The sequence below is a fragment of the Pogona vitticeps genome, chromosome 6 (assembly GCF_051106095.1).
Source record: "Pogona vitticeps strain Pit_001003342236 chromosome 6, PviZW2.1, whole genome shotgun sequence".
In the NCBI taxonomy this organism is placed as follows: Eukaryota; Metazoa; Chordata; class Lepidosauria; order Squamata; family Agamidae; genus Pogona; species Pogona vitticeps.
Genome location: NC_135788.1, coordinates 64,576,725 through 64,601,883, shown reverse-complemented (window position 1 = coordinate 64,601,883; position 25,159 = coordinate 64,576,725). Strand labels below are relative to the sequence as shown.

Below are 25,159 nucleotides of genomic sequence, written 5' to 3'. Positions count from 1 at the left end.
TCTTCATGACCCCATGGACCAGAGCATGCCAGGCCCTCCTGTCTTCCACTGCCTCTCAGCAGGTGATAGAAGAGTCTTGCTGCACAATACATACATTTAGAATATGGAATGTGAGAAGTATTATTCAAGGTAAAGATACCGTAAAGCAAGAAATGGAACATTTAAACATTGCAGTCCTTGGTATCAATGAATTAAAGTGGACTCAAAAGGGGAATTTTGAAACTACTGCAAAGTGTTTTTTTCTGGAAATGATAAACCCTGAAGAAACTCAGGCTCTCTAATACTGAAGCAAGATGTAGCACAGGCAATTAGGGGATATAATGTGAGGTGCGATTGAATAATATCAGTGTCAAAATTACAGTAAAGCTGAAAAAGACCACTAAAAAAATTATAGGGCCAAGCTATCATTTAAGTAACATTTCTGATGAATTTAAACTTCATGTAAAGAATAGATTTGCATTACTAGGGTCAATTTACTGTGAACGAGAACAACTATGGATTGAAACCAGAGATACTGTATTAGGGAAGACTGCAAAAAGGGCATTCCTGTAGTAAAAGAAAAACTGTATGGATGACAGAAGAAAATTTGCTAAGAATAGATAAGTAAAAATAGAAGTTGACAGAAGTGACTCCAAATGTTGGGTTTTATTCCTCCTTGTTTAAAATTTTAGAAGTTAAAAATGCCTTGCATAAATTGCAGCATAGATTTTCCCCTGTAACTTCCCTTCTTCTGCACTGGAACCTTTCTCTGATGTTCAGCTCATGAAACCTTCCTTTTTAAACCCTGGACCATGGTTTCTCTGCAAAGCCAAATCGCCAAGACAGTTTGTCTGGTGGCTGTTATTTCAGCATGTTATGAAAGAAAACTTTATGCTCTTATAGCAGACTGGAATACATGTGCTACTCTGGACAGATACAGTGGTACCTCTACTTACGAACTTAATCCATTCCGGAACGGTGGCCATAAATTGAAACGTTTGTAATTAGAAGCACCATTTCCCATAGGAATGCATTGAAAACCGATTAATCCGTTCCGGATGAAGAAAAAAAATCAATAAAAAAAGAAACACTGCAAGCTGAGAAAAACAAAACAAATAAAAAACAAACATAACCCCACCAGCCCAATCCCACCCTGCAAAAGCCACCCAAAACAGTTTTTAAAAAGCAGCACCTTACCTCCACCACTGCGACCGCTGCTGCCAGGAGGCCTCCTGGGCTCCAGCCACCGCTGCCGGTCCAGGGCTTTTCTGCCACCCCCGCTCCAGGCTTTCCCGGGGTACACCACAAGTGCCGCCTTTCTCCCCCATTGTGCGGCTTCTTCGCTGCCATGGGAGGCTTTCCTGGGGCTTGCCCCAATTGGCACCTTTCTCCGCCGCCATCCACTACCGGGCCAGGGTTTCCGTGCCACCAACACAGGCTTTCCCAGGCTGGAAGATCGGCCCTACCAGGGGAAGCCCTCCCCTGGTAACCTCTTAAATCTGAGGCAGAGGTGGCTACAGCCCTGGCGAAATGGCTTTTAAGGATGACAGGCAGCGATTTCTTGGCCAGTCAATAAGGTTGTGTGATTGCTTTTATGACCATACGGCACATCTAAGTAGAAATACCTTGTTCTTTCTCAAATCCAAAATATGCTTTTAAAAAAGCCAAAGTGACTTTCTGAAGGGATCTTTTCTCTGGACATAAAAATCCAACATTCTTTTTCACATTGAGCATGCAGAAAGCCTTATTTATTAGCATCAAGCAAGATGGAAAAAAAATAAGGGAATTGGGCAACATGGGCAGTATAGAAATCAGACTCTCAGACAGGAATGTTATACAGTGGAACCTCTACTTGTGAATGTCCCTACCTACGAATGATCTAATTTACGAACAGCTCCGGCTGCAAAATTTTGCTTCTACTTGCAGCCGGAACTTCAAGATCCGAATGAAAAAGGCAGGGGGAAAGGGCGAGAAATTCAAACCATTGGTGGCAAAGAGGCTGCTTCTTTGTAGATCTTTCGCCCCAATGGTTAGGAAAAGGGAGGCTCAACCTCCTGGGCTTCCAGCGCTGCTGCTGCTACTTTGATCCAATATTATTGTCCTGATATCAGTCTTGGAGGAATGCTTCCTTTGGAGGAGCAGTTCCTCCTATAGTGGACCACTGAGTGAAGGTGCCTACCTGCCTGCCTTTACAGCCTTTCAGAGGTGAACTCACTAGTCTTGTGAATGCATATAGAGCACAATGAAGAAAACAGTTTACTACCTTATTTGTAAGGTTTGAGCTTCAGATGGTCACTTAGGCTTTCACACCACCTTCCCTTCCTCTCCCTTTAGCACAAGTTGTTAAATAAAGCACTGCTGGTTTGTAATCTGATTTTTTAACTGAAGATAAATTTATTTATTTATTTATTTCATTTATATCCCGCCTATCTGGTCGTTACGACCACTCTAGGCGGCTTACAACACAAATATAAAACAGGTGTATTTATAATAGAAAATAATAGGTTTTTTTTTACAATAAACACATTGATGCAAGTGCTGTAGTTAGGAAGGGCAAGCTGCTGCCAAAACTGTCCATCTGGAAAGTTGCCAAAGATGGCTCTACGCAGGTGCAGAGCCATAGGTTTGAATGCAGATTAGCCATTCAGAGGACAACTATTAAAGGTGAGCAATTTGATTTCCCCTTTGATGTCTGAACCGAAGGAAGTGTGGTCCTTTCTTTCTTTCTTTCTTTCTTTCTTTCTTTCTTTTCAGATGGGAAGTCCCTTAGAAATTGGTATAGGAGTTGACATGCGATTCAAACTCGAAATGTAGGATAGCATATTAAATGTCATTCTGGCATAAAGTCTTCTATCTTAGTTTTTCAAAACAGACTTGACCTTCGTAATATTTTTTGCATTTTCCTCCTGTTTCCCATGAAAATGGGTATGGAGGTTAAGATGGTATTTCAATGTGAAACATAGAATTAAGTTCTGAATGTGTATCCTAGTCTCATTCACTATACTGCATCATAAAGTTTTGTGTGTTACTTACACAGAGTTACAACATAGTAGCCATTTCCCCATAATAAAACCTACATATATTGTGTTATCTGTGCAGAATTCACTGTTGGTGTATAAACACATTTGTCTTGTAAAATTATATTAATTAATATGATCTTATTTCAATTTCCACTAGGAGCTTTTTATCTTGTATTTGAATATATGGATCATGATCTGATGGGGCTTCTGGAATCTGGCTTGGTCCATTTTGATGAAAATCATATTAAATCCTTCATGAGACAATTGATGGAAGGCCTGGATTACTGCCATAAGAAGAATTTCTTGCATAGAGATATTAAATGCTCCAACATTTTATTGAACAACAGGTATGTATCCAATTTTGTAACAGTTTTATGGATAAAGTTTAGACATGCAGCAATAGATTGCTTTCTAGTATTGCCAATTGATTGGGCTGAATGACCCTTAGAATACTTTGCAACTCTAATTCTGTGATTCAGTGTTTACATTGTGGCAGAATTTGCAGTGGTACACTGTTTATTTCATCTACTGAGATTTACTTCAAAGAGGGCCATGCTTTCTAGCAGAATTTCTAATTCAGTAGAGAAACAGGATGCATAGGGATGGTCCGACGTACAGTATGTACCCTATTGCTTAGTGTAATCATACTCTTGTTATTCTAGCAGACAGGTATGATTTTGCTGGGAAACAGGCTTTCTGTGTGCCTTGTTTCCTCAATAGGATCACTGGCATTTCTGCAACACCCATGGGAGAAGTGGGGCAAGAATGCAGCTTATAGAGTGCCCTCCCAATCACCAGAAGGTGCTCAGCCATGCTTTATATTGAATTATCTTAAGTAATTTTAAAAAATGAGCAATGTAGTTATTCTAGCTTTTTTTCATTCTCAACAAAGAGTGTCCTCTGGCTATTTTGTTAGCAGTGATAGCTAACTGGAATTTCCATGTTCAGGGGCAAGTATACCATGGCTGAAATCTTCTTGCACCACTCTGTGTGCTTGGTGGGAATGATGGCAGCAGCAGCAAAATACCACTGAAATTGCTACTGTTTAAAGGCAGTTTACGGGTGTGTATGACTGATACACAATGCAGTTAAGTTGTGTGCACCCTGCAATTCTCTTTAATCAGTGCTGACTTGCTGCTACTGCTGATGTAATCTCTGTTGCACACAGAGAGCTTCACAACAGTATTTTAGCCCATGAATACTAGATGCTATGGGAAATGACCTATTGTTCTGTACATATGTATTGGTCAGTGCATTTGCAAAGCTCCATGTAAACAAATGCTGGGTTAGAAGGTCTAGCAAGATTATTCTTAGATTCTTTGGTTCATTTAACACATAGTGTGAATATGAAATTTACATAGGTGTTTAGCTGTTACATTGAGCCTTTGAATATTGGTGCTGAGAATAAAATTTTAATGAAAATGGGGGTATCTGCATAAGGCTTGCCATATTGTCAGACAATCATGAGGCCTACTTCTGCATATACATTATCTTATTTGTGTGAAGATGGAGTAGTGGAACTGTGTTATCCACTGATGTTGGGTGCATTTTTCAGCATATAATGGGATGTGCATATGAGTCGTATCCGTGAATCTGCTTTTTTTCTTCTCAGTCATTACTAATATCCTTTATATTTTGCATACATTCATAATTTTGCCCTTGCAGTGTTCCTCTACATTGAAACTTCATCAGGGTGGAGATGTGTGTATGTTTTTTTCTTCCTCTTTTGTAAGGAGAAAGGATCATTTTGTTGTCATTCACTAGGAAGGCAACTCCTTTATGAGATACTTCATTCTGTTTTGCACTATTGGTTGCTTAATTCCTTTATTAATAGCTTCATATATTGATCTAATTGTATGATCCATCACTGTGGGAGTGCACTTTGAAAAATACCCAACACACAGAGAGAGACACATGCTGTTAATTTAATAAATAAAATAAATTGAGGGCATCCCCATAATATTCTAAAATTAGAAGGCCCATTGAAACTGTAATTTAAAGACACAACAGAAAATAAGTAGCAAACATCATCATTTGGAATTTAGTATTACTTTTACAATGATAAGTAACAAACATAGCTTCCAAGCATTATCAGCATAATGTTGTGTAGACAATTTCCCCTGCAAGCTGCACACACGTAGCACTGGATTGGGACTGTGCAGCTGAGCCAGTTTTGATGGCCATTTACTTGCGGTCATGGCAGGAAGCCCTTGTGCATGGGATGGGGCCCCCATCCAGTGCTCCAGAAAATTAAGAATGTTTGCTTGTAGAAATTTTGAAAGAAAGAGAAATGTGAGAGAGTATGAAGATGCTGCTCCACACATCATGAACCCCCAGAGTAGTTTTTTTGGTACCATGATATTGAAGAATCCCATTGAATCATAGTCTTTGAGTTTATTGCTGCTCAGGTAATGAACAGGCAAGAATTTGAAAATGCTTGGTGCTGTTTTTGTTTGTTTAGTTTGTTACTAAAATTGTATAAAATCTTTACTCTTTCCACTAGAGGGCAGATCAAACTAGCAGATTTTGGCCTCGCTCGGCTGTATAGCTCTGAAGAGAGGTAAGTGTAATATTAATCTTAAGATACACATCTGTACTGTTTAAGAGTGCTCTGGGAAATACTTATTGAGCGGAATTTTAAAACCCGCATGAAGATTTATAATATGCACTGTAATGAAAATAAAAGTAAAATTTAAAATATATTTCCATATTTTAAATAAGGTTTGCTTATATATATCATTTTAGAATGGTATGTTTGAACTAAACTGGAAACAATTTTCTGTGTTTAGTCATTATATATTTTTAAATGCTTTGGTATAAGTTCAGACTCAAAAATACTTGGGACTTATTAAAATCAGTGGAACTAAAGATGTCATCATGACTAAACCCATAATCTTTTGTCATTTGGGTCTTATCTACTCATTAGATAATATATTAATAAAATACATTACTTATTCTTTGTTGGGTATAAAATCAGAAATTCTACCTTACAGGCCTTTGGGGGAATATGCAATAAAAACATGAAAACTTTATATTATGCAAGGGACAAAGGAACAAGGAGATGCAATGACATTTATGAGTTGCAAACAAAACAATTTTTCTGCCTATTTAAAGCAGAGCAATAACAGAGGCAATCCCACCTACCTTGAGGGGGAGTTCCACAGTTAAGGGTGCTGCTAATGAAAAGGCCCTAACCCTAATAATGATCACCATATCCTTTCTAGGTGGGGAGAAACATATTGCAGGGCTTCAGACAAGAGTAAAACATTAACTTAATTTTCAGACTATAACATTTTGTTTATCAAGTGAAATTTAAATTTCATTGCACAGTCCTGTTTCAGTTCTTCTAGCTTTACAGTGGTATTGGTACATTTAAAAATTGTTTTATATCTAAAATATCATTACAGAAGTGTAGAAGAAACACTTCAGAAAGAAATCTGAGAGTGTGAATCATGCAACTGAAAGAACTTCAGTATTGCTGAAATCTTTCCTGTTGTTTAGTCGTTTAGTCGTGTCCGACTCTTCGTGACCCCATGGACCAGAGCACGCCAGGACCTCCTATCTTCCATTGCCTCCCGGAGGTCTGTCAATTTCATGTTGGTTGCTTTGCAGACACTGTCCAACCATCTCGTCCTCTGTCGTCCCCTTCTCCTCTTGCCGTCACACTTTCCTAACATCAAGGTCTTTTCCAAGGAGTCTTCTCTTCTCATCAGATGGCCAAAGTACTGGAGCCTCAGCTTCAGGATCTGTCCTTCCAGTGAGCACTCAGGGTTGATTTCCTTGAGAATCAATAGGTTTGTTCTCCTTGCAGTCCAGGGGACTCTCAAGAGCCTCCTCTAGCACCACAATTCAAAGGCATCAATTCTTCGGCGGTCTGCTTTCTTTATGGTCCAGCTCTCACATCCATACATCACAACAGGAAAAACCATAGTTTTGACTATTCGGACGTTTGTTGGCAAGGTGATGTCTCTGCTTTTTAAGATGCTGTCAAGGTTTGTCATCGCTTTCCTCCTCTTTTAATTTCGTGGCTGCTGTCTCCATCTGCAGTGATCATGGAGCCCAAGAAAGTAAAATCTGTCACTGCCTCCATATCTTCCCCTTCTATTTGCCAGGAGGTGATAGGACCAGTGGCCATGATCTTAGTTTTTTTGATGTTGAGTATCAGGCCATTTTTTGCACTCTCCTCTTTCACCCTCATTACAAGGTTCTTTAATTCCTCCTCACTTTCTGCCAGCAGAGTGGTATCATCTGCATATCTGAGATTGTTGATATTTCTTCCTGCAATCTTAATTCCAGCTTGGGATTCCTCCAGTCCAGCCTTCCGCATGATGTATTCTGCATATAAGTTAAATAAGCCGGGGGACAATATACAGCCTTGTCGTACTCCTTTCCCAATTTTGAACCAGTCAGTTGTTCCATATCCAGTTCTAACTGTTGCTTCCTGTCCTACATATAGGTTTCTCAGGAGATAGACAAGGTGGTTAGGCACTCCCATTTCTTTAAGGACTTGCCATAGTTTGCTGTGGTCCACACAGTCAAAGGCTTTTGCATAGTCAATGAAGCAGAAGTAGATATTTTTCTGGAACTCTCTGGCTTTCTCCATAATCCAGCGCATGTTAGCAATTGGTCTCGAGTTCCTCTGCCCCTTCGGAATCCAGCTTGTACTTCTGGGCGTTCTCGGTCCACATACTGCTGAAGCCTTCCTTGTAGGATATTGAGCATAACCTTGCTAGCGTGTGAAATCAGTGCAATTGTACGTTAGTTGGAGCATTCTTTGGCACTGCCTTTCTTGGGGATTGGGATGTAGACTGATCTTTTCCAATCCTCTGGCCACTGTTGCGTTTTCCAAACTTGCTGGCATATTGAATGTAGCACCTTAACAGCATCATCTTTTAAGATTTTAAATAGTTCAACTGGAATGTCATCACCTCCACTGGCCTTATTGTTAGCCATGCTTTCTAAGGCCCACTTGACTTCACTCTCCAGGATGTCTGGCTCAAGGTCAGCAACTACATTGTCTGGGTTGTCCGGGATGTCCAACTCTTTCTGATATAATTCCTCTGTGTATTCTTGCCACCTCTTCTTGATGTCTTCTGCTTCTGTGAGGTCCCTCCCATTTTTGTCCTTTATCATGTTCATCTTTGCACGAAATGTTCCTCTAATATCTCCAATTTTCCTGAACAGATCTCTGGTTTTTCCTTTTCTGTTATTTTCCTCTATTTCTTTGTATTGTTCATTTAAGAAGGCCCTCTTGTCTCTCCTTGCTATTCTTTGGAAGTCTGCATTCAAATCTTTCCTACCTAATACAAATGGTAACAGTTGGCCGCCTAGAGTAGTCCACCGTGACTAGATAGGCGGGATATAAATTAAATAAAATAAAAAAAAATTAACTGTTTTTGAAGCCTTGGAGGTCTAGTTCTTTCAGAGGTAGCAAATGTTACTCTGCATTATACTACCCAACTGCAGGTAGGGACTCTAGAACCCTTGTAGTGGCCTGCTCCTCTCACCATGCAAATAGCTTGCTCCTGTGTTTTTGTGTGAACAGTTGCTGTGAGCAGGCTTCCTGATTTGCAAGGAGGGAGTGACAAAGCAACAATACAGTGGACCTTCGACTTACAAACGGCTCCACTTACAGACTTTTCGAGTTACAGACTTCTCTGGCCACAAAATTTAGGTTCGACTTGCAGCCGGAAAACCGACCTGCAGACCGGAAAAAAACCCCAGAATGGAACAAAAACAGCCAGTTACGGATTAATCGGTTTTCAATGCATTGTAGGTCATTAGAACCTCGACCTACAGACTTTTTGACCTACAGCCACCATTCCAATACGGATTAATTCCGTAAGTTGAGGGTCCACTGTATTTAGAGATTCAATAGACAGTCTCTTCAGCGGACAGATCAAATTAGTTCATTGCTTTTATCAGGATGCTAACAAACTGGACAAAGATATGTATCAAAATTACAATTTCCAGGGTGCTGATCAGAAGTGAGCATGAGAGGTGCATATCATGCAGTAGGCAGCCATTTGTGTGACTGGTTACTTTTATGCATTCAGAAGCCTTTAATTACTTGCATTGGTATGCCAGCTGGTCTGTCATGGCACATGTAGGCAGCTCACTATTTCAGTCTATCTCATACAAATTGAAACTCAGTCCAGACCAGACGGAAGTGCTGTTAGTGGGTGTTTTGCTGGACTGGCTGGAGAGCCCTTTCCCTGCCCTGAATGGGGTTACACTCACCATAAGGGACAGGGTCCGCAGCCTGGGGGTGCTCCTGGATCCCAGTCTAACTCTGGAAGTCCAGGTGGACTCGGTGGCCGGGGGCGCCTTCCTTCAGCTGCGGAAACTGTACTAGCTATGGCCCTACCTGGACGAGCGGAGTCTCATGACAGTTACACACGCACGGGTAACATCTTGTATAGATTACTGCAGTTCGCTCTATGTGGGTCTGCCTTTGAAGAGGGTCCGGCGACTACAACTGGTCCAGAATCGAGCTGCATGGCTGGTGAGTGGTGGGGCCGCTAGGGGACATATTAAGCCGATTCTGATTAAATTACATTGGTTACCAGTTGCTTCCCGGACCCAATTCAAAGTGCTTGTTTTGACCTATAAAGCCGTAAAAAGCTTGGGCCCGGGATACCTGAATAACCGCCTCCTTCCATATGAGCCTACCCAGCAGTTAAGATCTAGTCAGGGGCCCCTTACCTCAAGGAGGTAAGAGGGATGGCTTGTAGACGAAGGGCCTTTTCGGCAGCTGCCCCCAGACTATGGAATGCCCTCCCGACTGAGATTTGTCTGGCGCCGACGCTGATGACATTTTGGCGCCAGGTCAAAACCTTCCTGTTCCAGAAGGCTTTTAATTGAAATAATATCAACTGTGGGTCCTAATGGCAATTCTTAGAGTATTTATTTTAATTGTATTTTAATTGTTTTATCTTTTTATTGTATTATTGTTGTAAGCCGCCCAGAGACCTTTGGGTAGAGTGGGCAGCATATAAGTTAAATAAATAAATAAATAAGCGCGCGCACGCACACACACACACACACACACACACACACACACACAGATTATTTTGAATAACTCTTTTAAGTACAGTGTGTGGGACGACAGGGTTGAGTTGCTGTTATGCCCTCAATATAGTTATCTTCTTCTTGTCAGCTGTTTATTTGAATATGAATTATATTTATATCCCACTTCTTTTCCATCCTAGAATTCAAGGCCATATATATAGCTCTCTCAGCCACTGAAACCACTTTTAGCTGTGTCAGAGTTGCTGCATTCTCTGCTCTGCGACATATATTTTTCTACATTTATGCTTATAGTTCGTTTTGAAAATTGAATTCCACAGAACATCTAAATTCTTTGTTTTAAAATATCTCAACTATATTTCTATTGAATCTAATTGCTGAGAAATGTAAATGTCATTTTGACCCTAGTCAAAACCTAAGGTTTTCTGCTTTGTTTTTCTGTACCCTTAATCCAGTTGATTTATCATGTTAATTATCATCTGCAATTTATTTATTTATTTATTTATTTATTTATTTATTTTATTTCTATCCCGCCTATCTGATCATATTAGACCACTCTAGGCGGCTATTTGCTGCTGCTGTCATTTTAATTGGTAGCTGTTAAATATATATTATTTTAGTTTTCATGCTTATTTGCCACTGATAATGAATATGAATTTCCCCCTTTGAAGTAGCAGTCAGACTATAAAGATTATAAAGAAATGCAGTATCTACATTCTGTTGACATGTAAAATTTAGGAATATGAAATGCATGTCCAGCAAAAGCAAAGTGCAAGATGTAAACACAAGTCAGTTTAGGATAGGTTTCTTTGTTCTGTGATTAAATTGATTGTGGATTATATTGCTTGGGGATTATATAAATAATTGGAAGAAACTGAAAAGATAATAAAATAATGACAGTTATACCAGTAATTCAGGAAGGCAAACCATGGGAATAAAATCTGAGTCTTGTGAAGAGTGCATTGCTTTTGGTTTTTATTTTTTGTTGTTTTAATTCCCTTTTGGGAATGCTAAGGAGCCTTTTGGAATTATTTGTTATTTCTCTATAGTGCATTAATTCATTTTTAGACGAGATTCAATGTGTTCTCATTTCTAGCCGACCATATACCAATAAAGTTATCACCTTATGGTACCGGCCTCCAGAACTTCTGCTGGGAGAAGAGCGATATACACCTGCTATTGATGTTTGGAGCTGCGGGTAAGTCTTTGTATGCAAAAATTCCACTTTAGCGTAGTGGGTCATGAAGAAATATGGATGGATTTGTTCTTTTTGTTTTGCAGATGCATACTGGGTGAACTTTTTACAAAAAAACCAATATTTCAAGCTAATCAGGAAATTGCCCAGCTGGAGCTGATAAGGTTGGTTGTGTAAACTTAAGAATCCTTTATTTAATTAAATATTTACTAATTTGCCCTTTATCTCAAGTAGAATACATGACTTGGCATTAGTTATAATCAAATAATGGATTGAATGATTAAATGAGATGAAAACGATTTTCTGTTGAAGGGAATGGAACATAGTGTAAATCCATCTTCTTTACTGTTAGCGTAGCCTAAATAAGTTATACACGTAGCTTTTAGAAGTTTTGTGCTTAGAGATAGTTCTCCATTTAAGTAGACTCAGGCTGCCTTGCTCTCCTATATGATACAGTGGTGCCTTGCTTAACGAGCGCTTCGTTTAACGACGAATCCGCATAGCGATGGCTTTTTCGGAGAATTTTCCTGCTTCGATTAGCAATGTTTCCTATGGGTGATTTTCGCATAGCGATGGTTGGTCCATGCATCGCATAGCAATGAATTTTTGGGTCCCCTGTTTTGCTTAGCGATGTTTCCTATGGCGATTTTCGCTTAAGGACTGCAATCCATTCCCATTGGAACGGATTATCCGGTTTTTAATGCATCTCTGTGGGAAAACGCGTTTCGCTTAGCGATGTTTTCCCATAGCGATGTTTTTTCTGGAACCAATTAAAATCGTTAAGCGAGGCACCACTGTATCTTTTATCATATCAGGAGGGGATGACTGTCCTTTCACAGCTAGGTCAAATATTTCAGAAGAAATAATGATACATGTTTTTGTTACTGATTCCTCCTTGTACTTTTATAAGCTGTGCATTTTGTTAATTAGGTATTTCATAGCTGTGGCAGCAGGTCCATAGAAGCCTCTAAATTAGTCATTCTTAAAGTCTCCAGTGTGGTGAGATGTATTAATGGACTAGGACTCAGGAGACCTGACTTTGATTCCCTGGTTCTGCCATAGAACCTCACTTGAGGGTGAAACTGGTAGATCCACTCCTCACGTATTTTGAAAACCAACCCTATTAGGGTTGTTGTAAGTCAGTACTAATTGAATGACACATAACAACAACAAAATCCTTAAATCAGAAAAACTAAATATGTACTTTTCAGTGCAATTTTATATTACAAAATACAGTATAGAAGAATTTGATGTGATAGTAACCGCAGAAGCTTCTGTTCTGCAAGGTCAGAAGACCAGCAGTCATAAGATCGAATCCACGTGATGGAATGAGCTCCCGTCGCTTGTCCCAGCTCCTGTCAAACTAGCAGTTCGAAAGCATGTAAATGCAAGTAGATAAATAGGTACCCGAGTAGACTTTGTCTAGGGGGCGGGATAAAAATCTAATAAAAGTAAAAAAGTAGCACCTTAGTGGGAAGGTAACCGTATTCCATGTCTAGTCGGACTGGACACGTGACCATGGAAACTGTCTACAGGCAAATGCTGGCTCTACGGCTTGGAGACAGGGATGAACACCACGCCCTAGAGTCGGACACAACTGGATTAAATGTCAAGGGGAACCTTTACCTTTATCTTAACACATTAATAAAAGTGGTGGCCACTTGATGGCAGTAGAATAGGTTCTACCTAAAATCTAATGTAAAAATTTTTCTGTTTTGCACAGTTTGATTCTTTGAGTGATTCATTTTATTTACATGTTAGTGATTGTAGAAGTCACTCTTAAGTGCTAATATGAGCGTGAAGCTGATGGTGGCTTAGATAACCACTAACGCTTTGTTAAGTCTGTTATATTCAGATATTTTCTTAGGGAAACTATAACTGCAGTTACTCAGTGAGATTATATCCAGCGCAGGGAAAAAACAAAATAATGTCAATAGTTATATCCACTATTTTTTGTTGCTGTTGTTGCATCTAAAGTGAAGCCATTGGGCATGGCAATGAGGTGTAATTCAAAGTACAGTGGTGCCCCGTATAGTGACGATAATTCGTTCCGAAAAAATCGTCGTTATACGGATTCGTCGCTATACGGAACAAAAAAGCCCATAGAAATGCATTAAAATGAGATTAATGCGTTTCTATGGGCTTCAAACTCACCGTTCAGCGAAGATACTCCATAGCGTGGGCATTTTCGCTGCCTGAATCCGTCCCAGAAAATAGCGGGCGGCCATTTTGAAATCGCGCCGCCCGGGCGGGAAGGGGATCTCTTTGCAAGCCTTTTTTAGTTTTTTTTTTTTTTTTTTTTTGTAACAAACCAACCATTGTAAGGGTTAAGAGAACAGAGCCTTGCCTGCTAGAGAGGCCAGAAAGGAGGCATTGTAAGGGCCTTCTCCTTTCCGGCCTCTCTAGCAGGCAAGGCTTGGTTCTCTTAACCCTTACAATGCCCAGGAGCACCAAGGGGAGCTGCGAGAGGAGGGTTCGGAGGCTGCAGGTCTAAAAAAGGCTTGCAAAGAGATCCCCTTCCCGCCCGGGCGGCTGCCTCCGAGGCGGGAAGGGGCGTGCCACCCACCACCAGCCAGCCAACCCCAGATGACCGGTCTCCTTGGCGGGGCGAGGAGGGGGTCTCTGGCGCGCCGCCACCCCCATTCAGCTGCTGCCGCCCTGATCCCAGTCCGGCGGGTGCCACCTCCTTTGCAGCACCTCCCCCCGCCGTAACTGCTCTCTGGCTCGGTGCCCCAGGGGTGCGCACGGGGATCGGGGCCAGGCCCTTCGCCCCTCCTTCCCTCCCTCCTGAGATGCCAAGCCGGAGCGCCCCCGCTATTTAAGCAGGAGCTCGGGGGGGGGGGAAGTGCGGCGCCGATCAGCTGTTTAAAAAGGCTTGCTTGCGCAGGCGATCAGTTGTTTAAAAAGAATTGCTTTGCCATGATCGGTTACCCAAGCAGAGAACTGATCATCGCAAAGCGAAATACCCCCATAGGGAACATCGGAAAGCGATCGCAAAAGCGATCGCAAAATCTTCATCGCAAAGCGATTTCATCGTTCTACGATGCAATCGTTATGCGAGGCACCACTGTAATAGCTTTGGAATCCAAATCTCACGAGCAAGAGGCTACAGTGGACCCTCGACTTACAGACGGCTCGACTTACAGACTTTTCGAGTTACAGACTTCTCTGGCTGCAAAATTTAGATTCGACTTGCAGCCGGAGAATCGACTTACAGACCAGAAAAAAGCCAAAATGGAACAAAAATAGAATAAAACCCGCTGGTTATGGGATTAATCAGTTTTCAATGCATTGTAGGTCAATTGAGATTCGACCTACAGACTTTTCGACTTGCAGCCATCATTCCAATACAGATTAATTCCGTAAGTAGAGGGTCCACTGTAATTACAAATTGATCTATACAAAATAGTTTTTATGACTTAATTAAGCAAAACAGGTTTTGTATTGAATTACAGAATTTGGCAGTTTAGAAAGAAAACCTATATTGTAAAAACTGGAAAAGATTGATCTTCCCAGTTATACTTCTGCAGCTTTAGGGTTGGGTCTTATTCAATCCAAATGAGACTGTTTTTCGTGGGATGCACTTAATATTAAAATACGCTTTCTGTTTACATTTCTCTTCAGGTTATGACATAAACTACGGTCATAATGATTCTTGTTTGATTCAGTAAACTTTGAGCTCTCTCTTCACAGCATAGCTGTTATGAATTAGGATCACAGAATAATGGAAGAGGCCTATAAGCCATCGAGTCCAGCTCCCTGCTCAGTGCAGGAATCCAATTAATTTAGTTGATTTTTTTTTCATATAGTCGTGTATGTGGGAGTCCTTGTCCTGCAGTGTGGCCTGATGTGATAAAACTGGCATATTTCAACAGTATGAAACCAAAGAAGCAATACCGTCGAAGACTGAGAGAAGAGTTTGCTTTGTAAGAATTTTGTTATTTAAATTGAGTTTTTTCTGAATGTCCTTGGTTTAGACCTTCAACTCTTGTATTGTCACATTTTGAAAATTATCGACCTGGCATTCCTTTAATATATTTGTAAATATAGTGTTTATGATAGCCATATTAATTACATATTAGCATGACCTTTCTGATTTCTGCAATGGATTCTATGCCTGCATTGTGCCAAAGACTCTAGCCAAGGAGATGATACTTCTGTGCCTTCCTTTAATGGAGAATTTTTCATCTGAACATGCTGTGAAATTGTCACTTCAGCTGGCTTCATGTTAAAAACTGTGCCCTTGACCAATGTTCTGTGTTAGCATAGCTGTCCATTCTTAGCAATAGAAGAAGTGGGACACATGGAATGCTGTATGCTGTTGGGTTCTTCTGGCATAGTGTTTATACTGAGTCTAGTATGTTAAAGGAGAAATGGTTAAATCTTTTTTCCCTTAAGCTATCTATGTGGGGGGAAATGGTCACATAATCCCTCACCGATAATTAAAGGTGTATGTCCTGGGGGAAGTCTGCATTGAAAATTAGCCCTAAATGATAAAAACTAGGCTGTCAAACAAGATTTTCTGGTACGAATCCTGAAATACAGTGGTGCCTCGCTTAACGGGCGCCCTGTTTAACGACGAAATCGCATACCGACGAACTTTTTGCGAACGCTTTTGCGATCACATTGCAATGTTTTAAATGGGGGAAAATCGCTTTGCGATGATCGGTACCCTGTTTCACTTACCGATTATCACAAAGCAATGATTTCCCTCCAGCTGATCGGCAGTTCCAAAATGGCCGCTGGGTAAAAAAATGGCCGCCCGCTGTGTTTAGGGACGGATTACTCGCTTACCAGGCAGCGAAAATGGCCGCCGTATGGAGGATCTTCGCTTAAAGGTCAGTTTTAAGCCCATAGGAATGCATTGAAGGGGTTTCAATGCATTCCTGTGGGCTTTTTAAAACCGCATAGCGACGAAATTGCTTTGCAGCGATTTTTGCTGCACTGATTAACGTCGCTATGTGAGGCACCACTGTATATAGTGTGGTATTTTGGGAAAGGATATCTGTAAGTCCAAATTGTAGACTGTAAGATTAAATGTAATCAAAACCAATATGTTAAATACAGTATGAATAGCACATGGACAAAAATGAGAACTTTTGAGTTCAATTTACTGTCTTCTCCTTGGCTTCACTTCATTCATTTTCTTGACAGTATTCCTCCAGCTGCGTTAGACCTTTTTGATTATATGCTTGCTCTGGATCCTAGTAAACGTTGCACAGCAGAACAGGCACTTCAGTGTGAATTTTTGCGAGATGTTGACCCTTCAAAGATGCCTCCACCAGAGTAAGTGCCTCTTTTTTAAAAATAAGCTTTTAAAACTTGGATTTTACCAGCAGACAGTACATAAGATACACCCATTCATTTTTTCTGCATTGTGGTTTGAAATTAATTCTAGTAAATGCTATAAGACACAGTACAAGCACATATTCATACTCCTTAATTTAAAATAAACTTGGTTCTCTTTAATGTAACAGAGTCTGGAGACAGAATTGATGAAGGGATCATCAGGAAGACCTTTCGCCTCTTTGGTGAATAATCAGGATTCAGTATTAACTGAGATAGCTATCAACCTGCTTTATAAAGTTAGCTCTCAAATGGTGGAATTAGTATGTAATCTTTTGCTGCCAAGTATTTCTATGTGTTAAGCATTTGTATTCCCATTTCCTTATAGCCTTCCTTTGTGGCAGGATTGCCATGAATTGTGGAGTAAGAAGCGTAGAAGGCAAAAGCAGATGGGCATGACAGATGAGGGAGCCAAACTTCCACGGAAAGATTTATCATTAGGAATGGATGATAGCAGAGCCAACACCCCTCAGGGCTTGCAGACGTCTTCTCAACTGAAAATGCAAGGCAATTCTAACACAACACTTGGTCAGTAATTTGAATTTTTTTTATAAGTATATTCGAGTGCCAACGTTATCCTTAAGACAGAGTGGATGAAGTGGAACTATCATGATGCTGTACTGCATCTCCCTGCATTTATTACCTCTGATTGTATTGGCTAGAACTGATGGGAATTGCAATCCCAGGAACATGTGGAGGGCTACACTATGTCCACTCATTTTCTAGGATAATAGAACAGAGCCTGGAAAATTGGATTGTAAATAACATTACTTGTAAGCTTATCTTTGGAGGTAAGCCAGAATAATTTGGGATAAGGCACAGTACTTAATATTTGTAATATTATTGATTATTTTAGTGCAGTAAGGAATGTTTACTTATTGCTTAAAATATTTTCTCAGGGTTATTTGGTGGGATTATACAGTGGAGTCTTGACCTACAAACGGTCCAACTTACGGACTTTTCGACGTACGGACAGCTCCAGCAGCAAAATTCCGGATCGACTTGCGGCCGGAGCTTCGACGTACGGACCGAAAAGGCAGGGGAAGCCTATTAAGGAGGGACTCCCTAGCCATTGGTGGGAACCTATCTCTCCCCCCCGCTCAGCGCCCAATACTGTAGCGATGGATTCCCCCAGTTGCCGGGCCTCTTACATGCAGCCGGAAGCTGGGCTGGGCTTGCAAGCCGGGGCTACAGTATTTGCAGGCTTTATCCCGCCTGCAACGTCAGCAATAAGGGGAATCTCCCGCCGCCCAGGGCCTCTTTGGTGCGGCGGTAACCGATGCCGGCCAGCCCTCGCCTGTGCTGATGGCTGTAGGCGCGCTGAGGTGTGTGTGGCCACTGCAGGAGGAGCAGCAGAGAAGCTGCAAAGCTGCCCGGTGAGGGAAAAAGCCCTGATTGGCTCCTGCCTTTCTCCCGCCCCCGCCCCCGCCTGTCTTCTCCACTGCTGAAACCACCATTGGGGCAGCCCTTTGGGAGAGGCTGGGTGGCGGGGAAGGCAGGAGCCGATCCGGCCTTTCTCCTCCACCGCGCGGCTTCTCCCGAAGCGCTGCGCCCGATGGTGGTTTCGGCAGGGGAGAAAGGCGGCGGGGGTGGCCAGGCTCGGCGGCCGTAGCCCTGGCCCGGTGGCAGAGGCCAGGCCCAGCGGCGGCGGCCAGAGCCTTGGCCTGGCAGCGGGGGTTAGAATCCGGGAGGCCTCCTGCAGCGGCAGTGCAGTTAAGGTTCTGCTTTTTGTTTGTTTTTTTACTTTTTTAATCTTTTGCAGGGTGGGATTGGGCTGGTGGGGTTATGTTTGTGTTTGTTTTGTTTTTTTGCAACCCCAGGGGCTTGCAGTGTTTTAGTTTTTGGGGGGTATTTTTTCCTTTGGGTCTGTGCTTAAATGTGCTGGGTTGCAAAGACTGGGCTAAGGTGTGAGTTCCAGAATCCTGCCTGTCTGTGTTTTTGCAGAAGAATTTTGTGGGTCAGGCATTCTGGCTTGCAAAGACTGGGCTAAGGTGTGAGTTCCAGACACCTGTCTCTGTGTTAAACATGCTTTAAAATTGGCTTTGTTGAAAAAAAAAAAATCAAAAGTGCTTTTAACACTGTTCCCTGCCCCCCTCCTTTCCTGAACTTTTCTTGACCTAAGAAAAAAAGAAAAAATATCCCCCTCTAGTGGCAGAAGGCGGAATAGCAGCTTCCCATTAGTTTCTATGGATGGAAAAGAGCAGATACAGATTAAATGGTTTTCAATGCATTCCTATGGGAAATGCAGATTCGACCTTTGAACTTTTTGACCTGCGGACCGCCTTCCAATACGGATTAATTACTTGAGACCCTACTGTAGACCATTTGTAGACCATTTCCCTGTTTTTAAAGTACTCCCCCCCAGCTAAACAAGAAATTATGACATTGCATTTTTATGGGGGCACCCTCAGAGGGTTGTATTTAAGCCACTATTTAAATCACTTCTAATACAGGGCATATTTCTGTGATTTCCCCCCTGATGTTAAAAATGCAGTTTTGTTTCCCATTGTTAAAAATGTATTTAAAAGTACAGAGGTGCCTTGCTTAGCGAGGTTAATCCGTGCAGGAAAAAATGTTGCTAAGCGATTTCATCGCTAAACAGAATTTAAAAGCCCATAGAAACGCATTAAAACACCATTAATGCGTTCCTATGGGCTTCAAAACTAACCTTAAAGCGAAGATCCTCCATAGGGGCAGCCATTTTCGGTGCCTTTAAAGTGAGGACACACAGCGGGTGGCCATTTTGTTTACCCGGCGGCCATTTTGAAACCGCCGATCAGCTGGCTGAAAATGGGGGCTTTGCGATGATCGCTTCCCTGCGATCATTACAAAGCCATTTTTCCCATAGGGACCATCGCTTAAACTCCGTCGCTAAGCGATTTTGTCGCTCAATTGAGCGATCGCTAAGCGAGGCACCACTGTAACTCAGTGATCTATTTTGACAAACTTTCAGTTTTTAGTTTTTCAGGCAAAGCAGAAAGTGAATGGATCTTTCTTGCCAAAGCTCATATAAATAGTTATTTGTGAAGGTACTGGAAAGGGAACAAACTGGTGCAAAAAGTTAATCATAAATATTTGGAGAATTTTCTCATCTGTTAAAACATCTACTAGTACCAGATAGGTACTGAAATTATCCTGCTCAATTAAAATCTGTATTGTGGATGCTTGTTTCTTCAATGGAAAACCCATATTTAACCATTTTTTAAAATATTCTAGAATTTTAATTAAACTTTCCCCCCCAGATATTTTAGAGTTAAGTTTATTCTTGGTTATACTATTCTAAAAGATAATTAGGATCACTCAGGGAAAATCGTTGAAAGGGCTAGACATTTTCATAGGGCTTCCATGAATTCCCACCATTTTATTAGGAGAGCGGGGGTGGGAAAGCTCCAGGCCTGGAATAAATTAATTAAGAGATGGAAAATAGGACTGTTCAGATCTGTTATTTTTCATCCCTACTATTGCTTTTAACAAGCATGTGTATCTGGAAACACAGACTGTATGAGAAATCCCAAATTTAGTGATTGTGTCTTTCTGTTTCCACTTGGATTCCATCTTGCCTGTATTGAAGTCCTCTAAATAGTAGGACTGAATACTTGGGGAGATAAAAAGAACCTAAATAACCTATGCAAAAGCTTATGGAGGCCATGAAATTGAGATCCCAGTGCAAGGACATTTTTAAAACATAAGAACACAGTGTCTCAGGCCATAAAATTTAAATGTATAAAGCCTTTATAATAAGGCCTTTTAATCATAATACTGTGGTGCCCCGCTTGACGTTTACCTCATTATATGATGAAATCGCTCTGCGACCATGTTTTTGCGATCGCTATTGCAATTTTTCAAAGGGCTTTTTTCGCTTGACAATGATCGGTTCCCTCCATCTCTACTGGATACATAAACAACTGTGGTTAGTTCCAGAATGAAAGAACTTCTCATTCTCCTCAACACTTTGAGTTGCAGGGGAGGTGGAGGGTCATCATAATCATCTGAATAATTGCATAGTTATGTGATCATTGGATGTGTAATGTAGGTGGTGCAACGTTGCTATAAACATGTATGATTGTACTCAACATCTGGTTGTTCTTGTTTTCAGTGAAAGGAGGCAGTGGTCAACCGCTAAATCAGAATGAAGTGGCCATTCTCCTAAATCTGCTGCAGTCTAAAACCAGTATTAATATGGCACAGTTTGCTCAGGTGCTCAACATTAAAGTGAATCCTGAGACTGAGCAGCAGCTGAATAAAATAAGCCTTCCAGCCGGCATTTTGGAAGCTGGGGAAAAACAGCCTGAGCAGCAGCAGCCACCACTGCCACAGCCACAGCCACAGCCACAGCCGCCGCCACCACCACCACAGCAGCACCAATCACAACAGCAGCACCAATCACAACAGCAGCACCAATCACAACAGCAGCTGCAACAGCCACCACCACTACCTAAGGCACCACCACCACCACCCTCACCAGACCAGGAGTCATTAAAGCAAGCAGCTGCTCCTCAGCCATCTGTGCAAACTGCTCAGTTGACACAAACAAAAGTTGATGCTGAGGTTACTCAGGCAGCTGTGCAGAGTGCATTCACTGTTTTGTTGTCTCAGTTATTAAAGGCTCAGCAACTGAAGCAGAAAGAAAATGTATTAGAAGAAAAGGAGAATGGGTCAGGAAATGAAATGCCATTGCATCCCAGGCAACCACCAGAACCAAGTACGCCTGCATCTGGCAATTGGGAGGACGCAGAATCTCCAGCATCCATTTACCCCAACCTTATCAAATCTTTATATGCATGTGCAGGTATGAGTCTCTGGTTCTCTTGAATTGGTATTTCAATAGCTTTGAGAACGATTTCTGTGTCTAGTTTCTGCCCCTACTTTCAAAGCTAGTTGGAGATAATTACATACAGTGGTAGCATATTCTGATTGTCTTTAAATTTACAGGGGTTTTTTGTTTGTTTATATTACTGTTAATGTAGTGGAAAACTGGGACATTATAGTCTTGTGTTACAAACTGATACTGGAATCCAGAAAAATACATTTAGCCTAGACCAAAGTTCCTTCTAAGATGTGTGGCTATGGAGCGCATATGACTCAGTCCTCTCCACGTAGCATTGCTCCACCTCCCTGCACCCACAGCAATTATTTCTAGCCCCTTAGGTTCTGATCACGATGGAGCCTATACGGTGTGTGTGTGTGTGTGTGTGATGCACATGGGGGAGCCCAGTGGCACTGAAAAGTAGAGAGAATGTTGGCAATTCAGTGCTGAAATTTATCTCAATGGACTTAGCAGGTGTAATTCTTCAGTTAGATTTTGGCTGTTAAAAGGTATCACAAGTAGTTTTTGACAGTCCCCTCATTTTCAAAAATGGCTTGGCATACATTATGAGGTGGCTTCTGTCGAAGAAAAACGGGCCCTGCGAATTCCTTTGTGATCTAAGAAATAGATTTTGGATCCTCACTTGAGTGCGGTCTTTTTGGTTCTTTCAAGTAGAATATGTAGTGAAGTGTTAACAGTAAGAGTACAGTTACTACCTAGAATCCTACTGTTATGCCCAAAGCATAATTCCATCACTGTAAATCTTATTGAATTACTACTGGTGAATAAGTTGGTGTAGGCATTTGATATTGTACACAAATAGCATGACTTTGTGTGCAATGCCAAATGCTTACACTGGCTTCTTAACTAGTGGCAATTCACTGCTGAAATGTATCTCAGTGATAATGTAATTTCTCAGTTTTTGGCTGTCCTTATATTTGCCTGTTAGATGTGCTAAGTACCTATCCATATTCCATCTTAGGAATTTGTAAATTTTACATACTAATTGTTTTGTAGATAACATGGTACAGTGGTGCCTCGCTTGACGATGTTAATCGGTTTCAGCAAAATTGCTGCAGAATGAAATTGTTGTCAAGCGAAAGTAAAAAGCCCATTGAAACGCATTGAAAACCACTCAATGCGTTCCAATGGGTGAAATACCTCAGCATCCAGCGAAGATCCTCCATAGGGCGGCCATTTTCTGGTGCCTGTAATGCAAGGAATCCATCCTAAGCACAGCGGGGAGCCATTTTGAACAGCGGGCGGCCATTTTGAAACCCGACAATCAGCTGTTTTCTGATTGTCATAAAGCGAAAAACCGGTTCCCGAAGCAGGGAACCGATCGTCAGGAAGCGGATTTTCCCCATTCATTCATTGTTTTGCGATCGCAATAGCGATCGCCAAAAACATCATGAAGCGGATTTGTTGTGAAGCGGGGCACCGCTGTATAGCGGAATGTCTTTTGTGGTCAAACTCTAGACTGAATGCAAAGATCCAATAGAAAGCTGTAAATGCAGTTTCCTAGCTGCCTGAACTCTGCCAGGTCCTTTGTGCTCCCTTCAAGATGTTTCAGAAGATACACTGGACAAAATCCTCTATAGGGCAGAACCTGAAATGGGTGGGATGGGGTAGAAATATTTAAATTACTTTTTACTGGCACTGGATTTTTGTTTGGATTCTGAGGTATACATTTATTCTAGTAGGATTTTGGCCATTGTAACAGCATGAAATGGGGCACTGGTGACTGCAGATGGATAGGAAGATTGGATAAACATGGAAGGACTACCTCCTGCAAACAGTGATTTGCACCTCATCAACTGATACTGATTTTTATCTGTTGTCAGAGCAACTAAATTCTAAGGTTTCACTTTTAAATCATTTAAAAATTATTTAGGACAAGATTTCATCAGGCACCCTGAAATGAGACCTCAAACACCAGAAGAACGACCTCGCATCTTGCCCCCAGATCAGCGGCCTCCTGAGCCACCAGAACCACCACCTGTCACTGAAGAAGACCTTGATTATCGGACAGAAAACCAACATTTGTCTTCAGTTAATAGCTCTTCAGGGATGGATCCTCATGCTGGAGTGAAAGCAGCTCTTTTACAACTGCTTGCTCAGGCTCAAACAACTGAGAAACCAGCAACCTCTAGTGTGGATTTCCAGTCAAGAGATTCCTTTGTTGCAGGTCCAGACTACAAAGATAGCTTTGGATCTTCTGCATTTTCTTCTGCTCACTACAGCAGTAGTGATGGAATAGGAGGTGGATCTTCTGGGATATTAGAAAGGGGAAACTTCGTTGGAAATGCAGATGTTCAGTCCTTAGAAAACTACAATACCGCTTCATCTCACACTAGTGTTGCTCCTCCACCTCCTGCCTTTTCAGAACCATTTCACAGCTCAGTAACTGGCTATGGAGACATTTACCTCAACACTGGTCCCATGCTATTTAGTGGTGATAAGGACCATAGATTTGAATATAGTCATGGTCCCATCACTGTTTTGGGTAACAGTGGTGACACATCCACAGGGGCTGGATCTGAAAGTACTCATTCATTGTCTTCAAAGATACAGAACTATAACTATGGGAGTAATTTACAAGAACCTTCTGTCAGTGTTGGGCATATGCACGGACAAACTTGGACTTCTCCTGTACAAGGACCTGGATATTCACAGGGATACAGGGGGCACATTAACACATCAGTGGTCAGAGGACGAGGTAGAGGATTACCATACTGAGCATCTGTTTTGTTTATTTTTCCCCTCAGGCACATCATTTTTACCTGGAAAGACTTTGTAGCTGTGATTTCAAAGCAGTTGTCCAACAGACTTGAATAATGTTAATTCAACAGCTTTATTTTTATGTGGAAAAGGGTCTTGCATACAATAGGAAAATGCTTACAACTCATGCTATTTGGAGAACTAGATAATTGATTGTACATCTTTGCAAATTCTAGCTATAAATTTTATATTTTGGCAGTTTTAAGTCAATGCTAAATTTAGGGACATCAGCTTTTTATGGCACACAGTCAGATCTATGCACACACTTGTGCTTTTTTTTGTAAGTCTGGACCAACTTTTATGTAAACATTTTACAACAATCAAAGCAGGGCACTGATTTATTTGGTATTTCTTTTTACAAAACCCCTTTAGTCAAAAATTCACTGTCCTTGCACTGCTTTCAGTGTTATCTGTGGGAGGTATTCTTTGTGTTCATTTCAGACAATAAAACAGAGTCTTCAATACTACACTTTTATACATACTTGGGCATTGGGTTTGATTTCCTTTCGAAGTTAAATGTCTAGTAAAATATCCTGTCCATCTTCCCAGTGTTTGTATAAAAACTGTTTTACTTGAATGGAAAGTGCCTTAACGATGTACGATTAAGGTCTGAAGAACATTTCATTAAATTCAAAAGGCTGTTTGAAGGTACTTCGTAGTTTGATACAAGAATTTAATATTTACACTACATGGCTGGTGACTTACAGACAAATGGGACAGGTGGCATTCTTTCTCATTTTTATGTGCCATTAGGCAAGTGAAATTAAGAAACGCTTATGTGTTTTTCACCAAATTACAACTTACCCCCCTGTTGAATTAAGTGAACTACATAAGAATGTATGCAAGATAACGAATCAATTTTCTGTATGAACTCTGAATTCCAATTCCTTTACCAAATAAAAGTTAGTGTCCTGTTTTATTCAAGTCTTTTTATTAAAAAAAGGAGTAGCATTTTCATTTTATCAATTTACAGTAAATAGTTTTGTTGGAAAACTGATGCTT

At 41.2% G+C, this 25,159-nt stretch overlaps 1 protein-coding gene across 1 annotated transcript in view; it reads left to right on the top strand.

Annotated features, from left to right (window-relative positions):
* Window positions 1-25,076, top strand: part of CDK13 (cyclin dependent kinase 13) — a 78,975-nt gene extending 53,899 nt beyond the window's left edge. The window contains exons 6-14 of the mRNA XM_073003764.2: window positions 3,157-3,346; window positions 5,503-5,559; window positions 11,125-11,226; window positions 11,310-11,387; window positions 15,033-15,149; window positions 16,378-16,509; window positions 16,898-17,097; window positions 20,666-21,358; window positions 23,271-25,076. Of these exons, the coding sequence (XP_072859865.2) occupies window positions 3,157-3,346; window positions 5,503-5,559; window positions 11,125-11,226; window positions 11,310-11,387; window positions 15,033-15,149; window positions 16,378-16,509; window positions 16,898-17,097; window positions 20,666-21,358; window positions 23,271-24,115 (2,414 nt within the window). The 3' untranslated portion in view covers window positions 24,116-25,076. The remainder of the gene's footprint in view (window positions 1-3,156; window positions 3,347-5,502; window positions 5,560-11,124; window positions 11,227-11,309; window positions 11,388-15,032; window positions 15,150-16,377; window positions 16,510-16,897; window positions 17,098-20,665; window positions 21,359-23,270) is intronic.
* The last annotated feature ends 83 nt before the right edge of the window (window positions 25,077-25,159 follow it).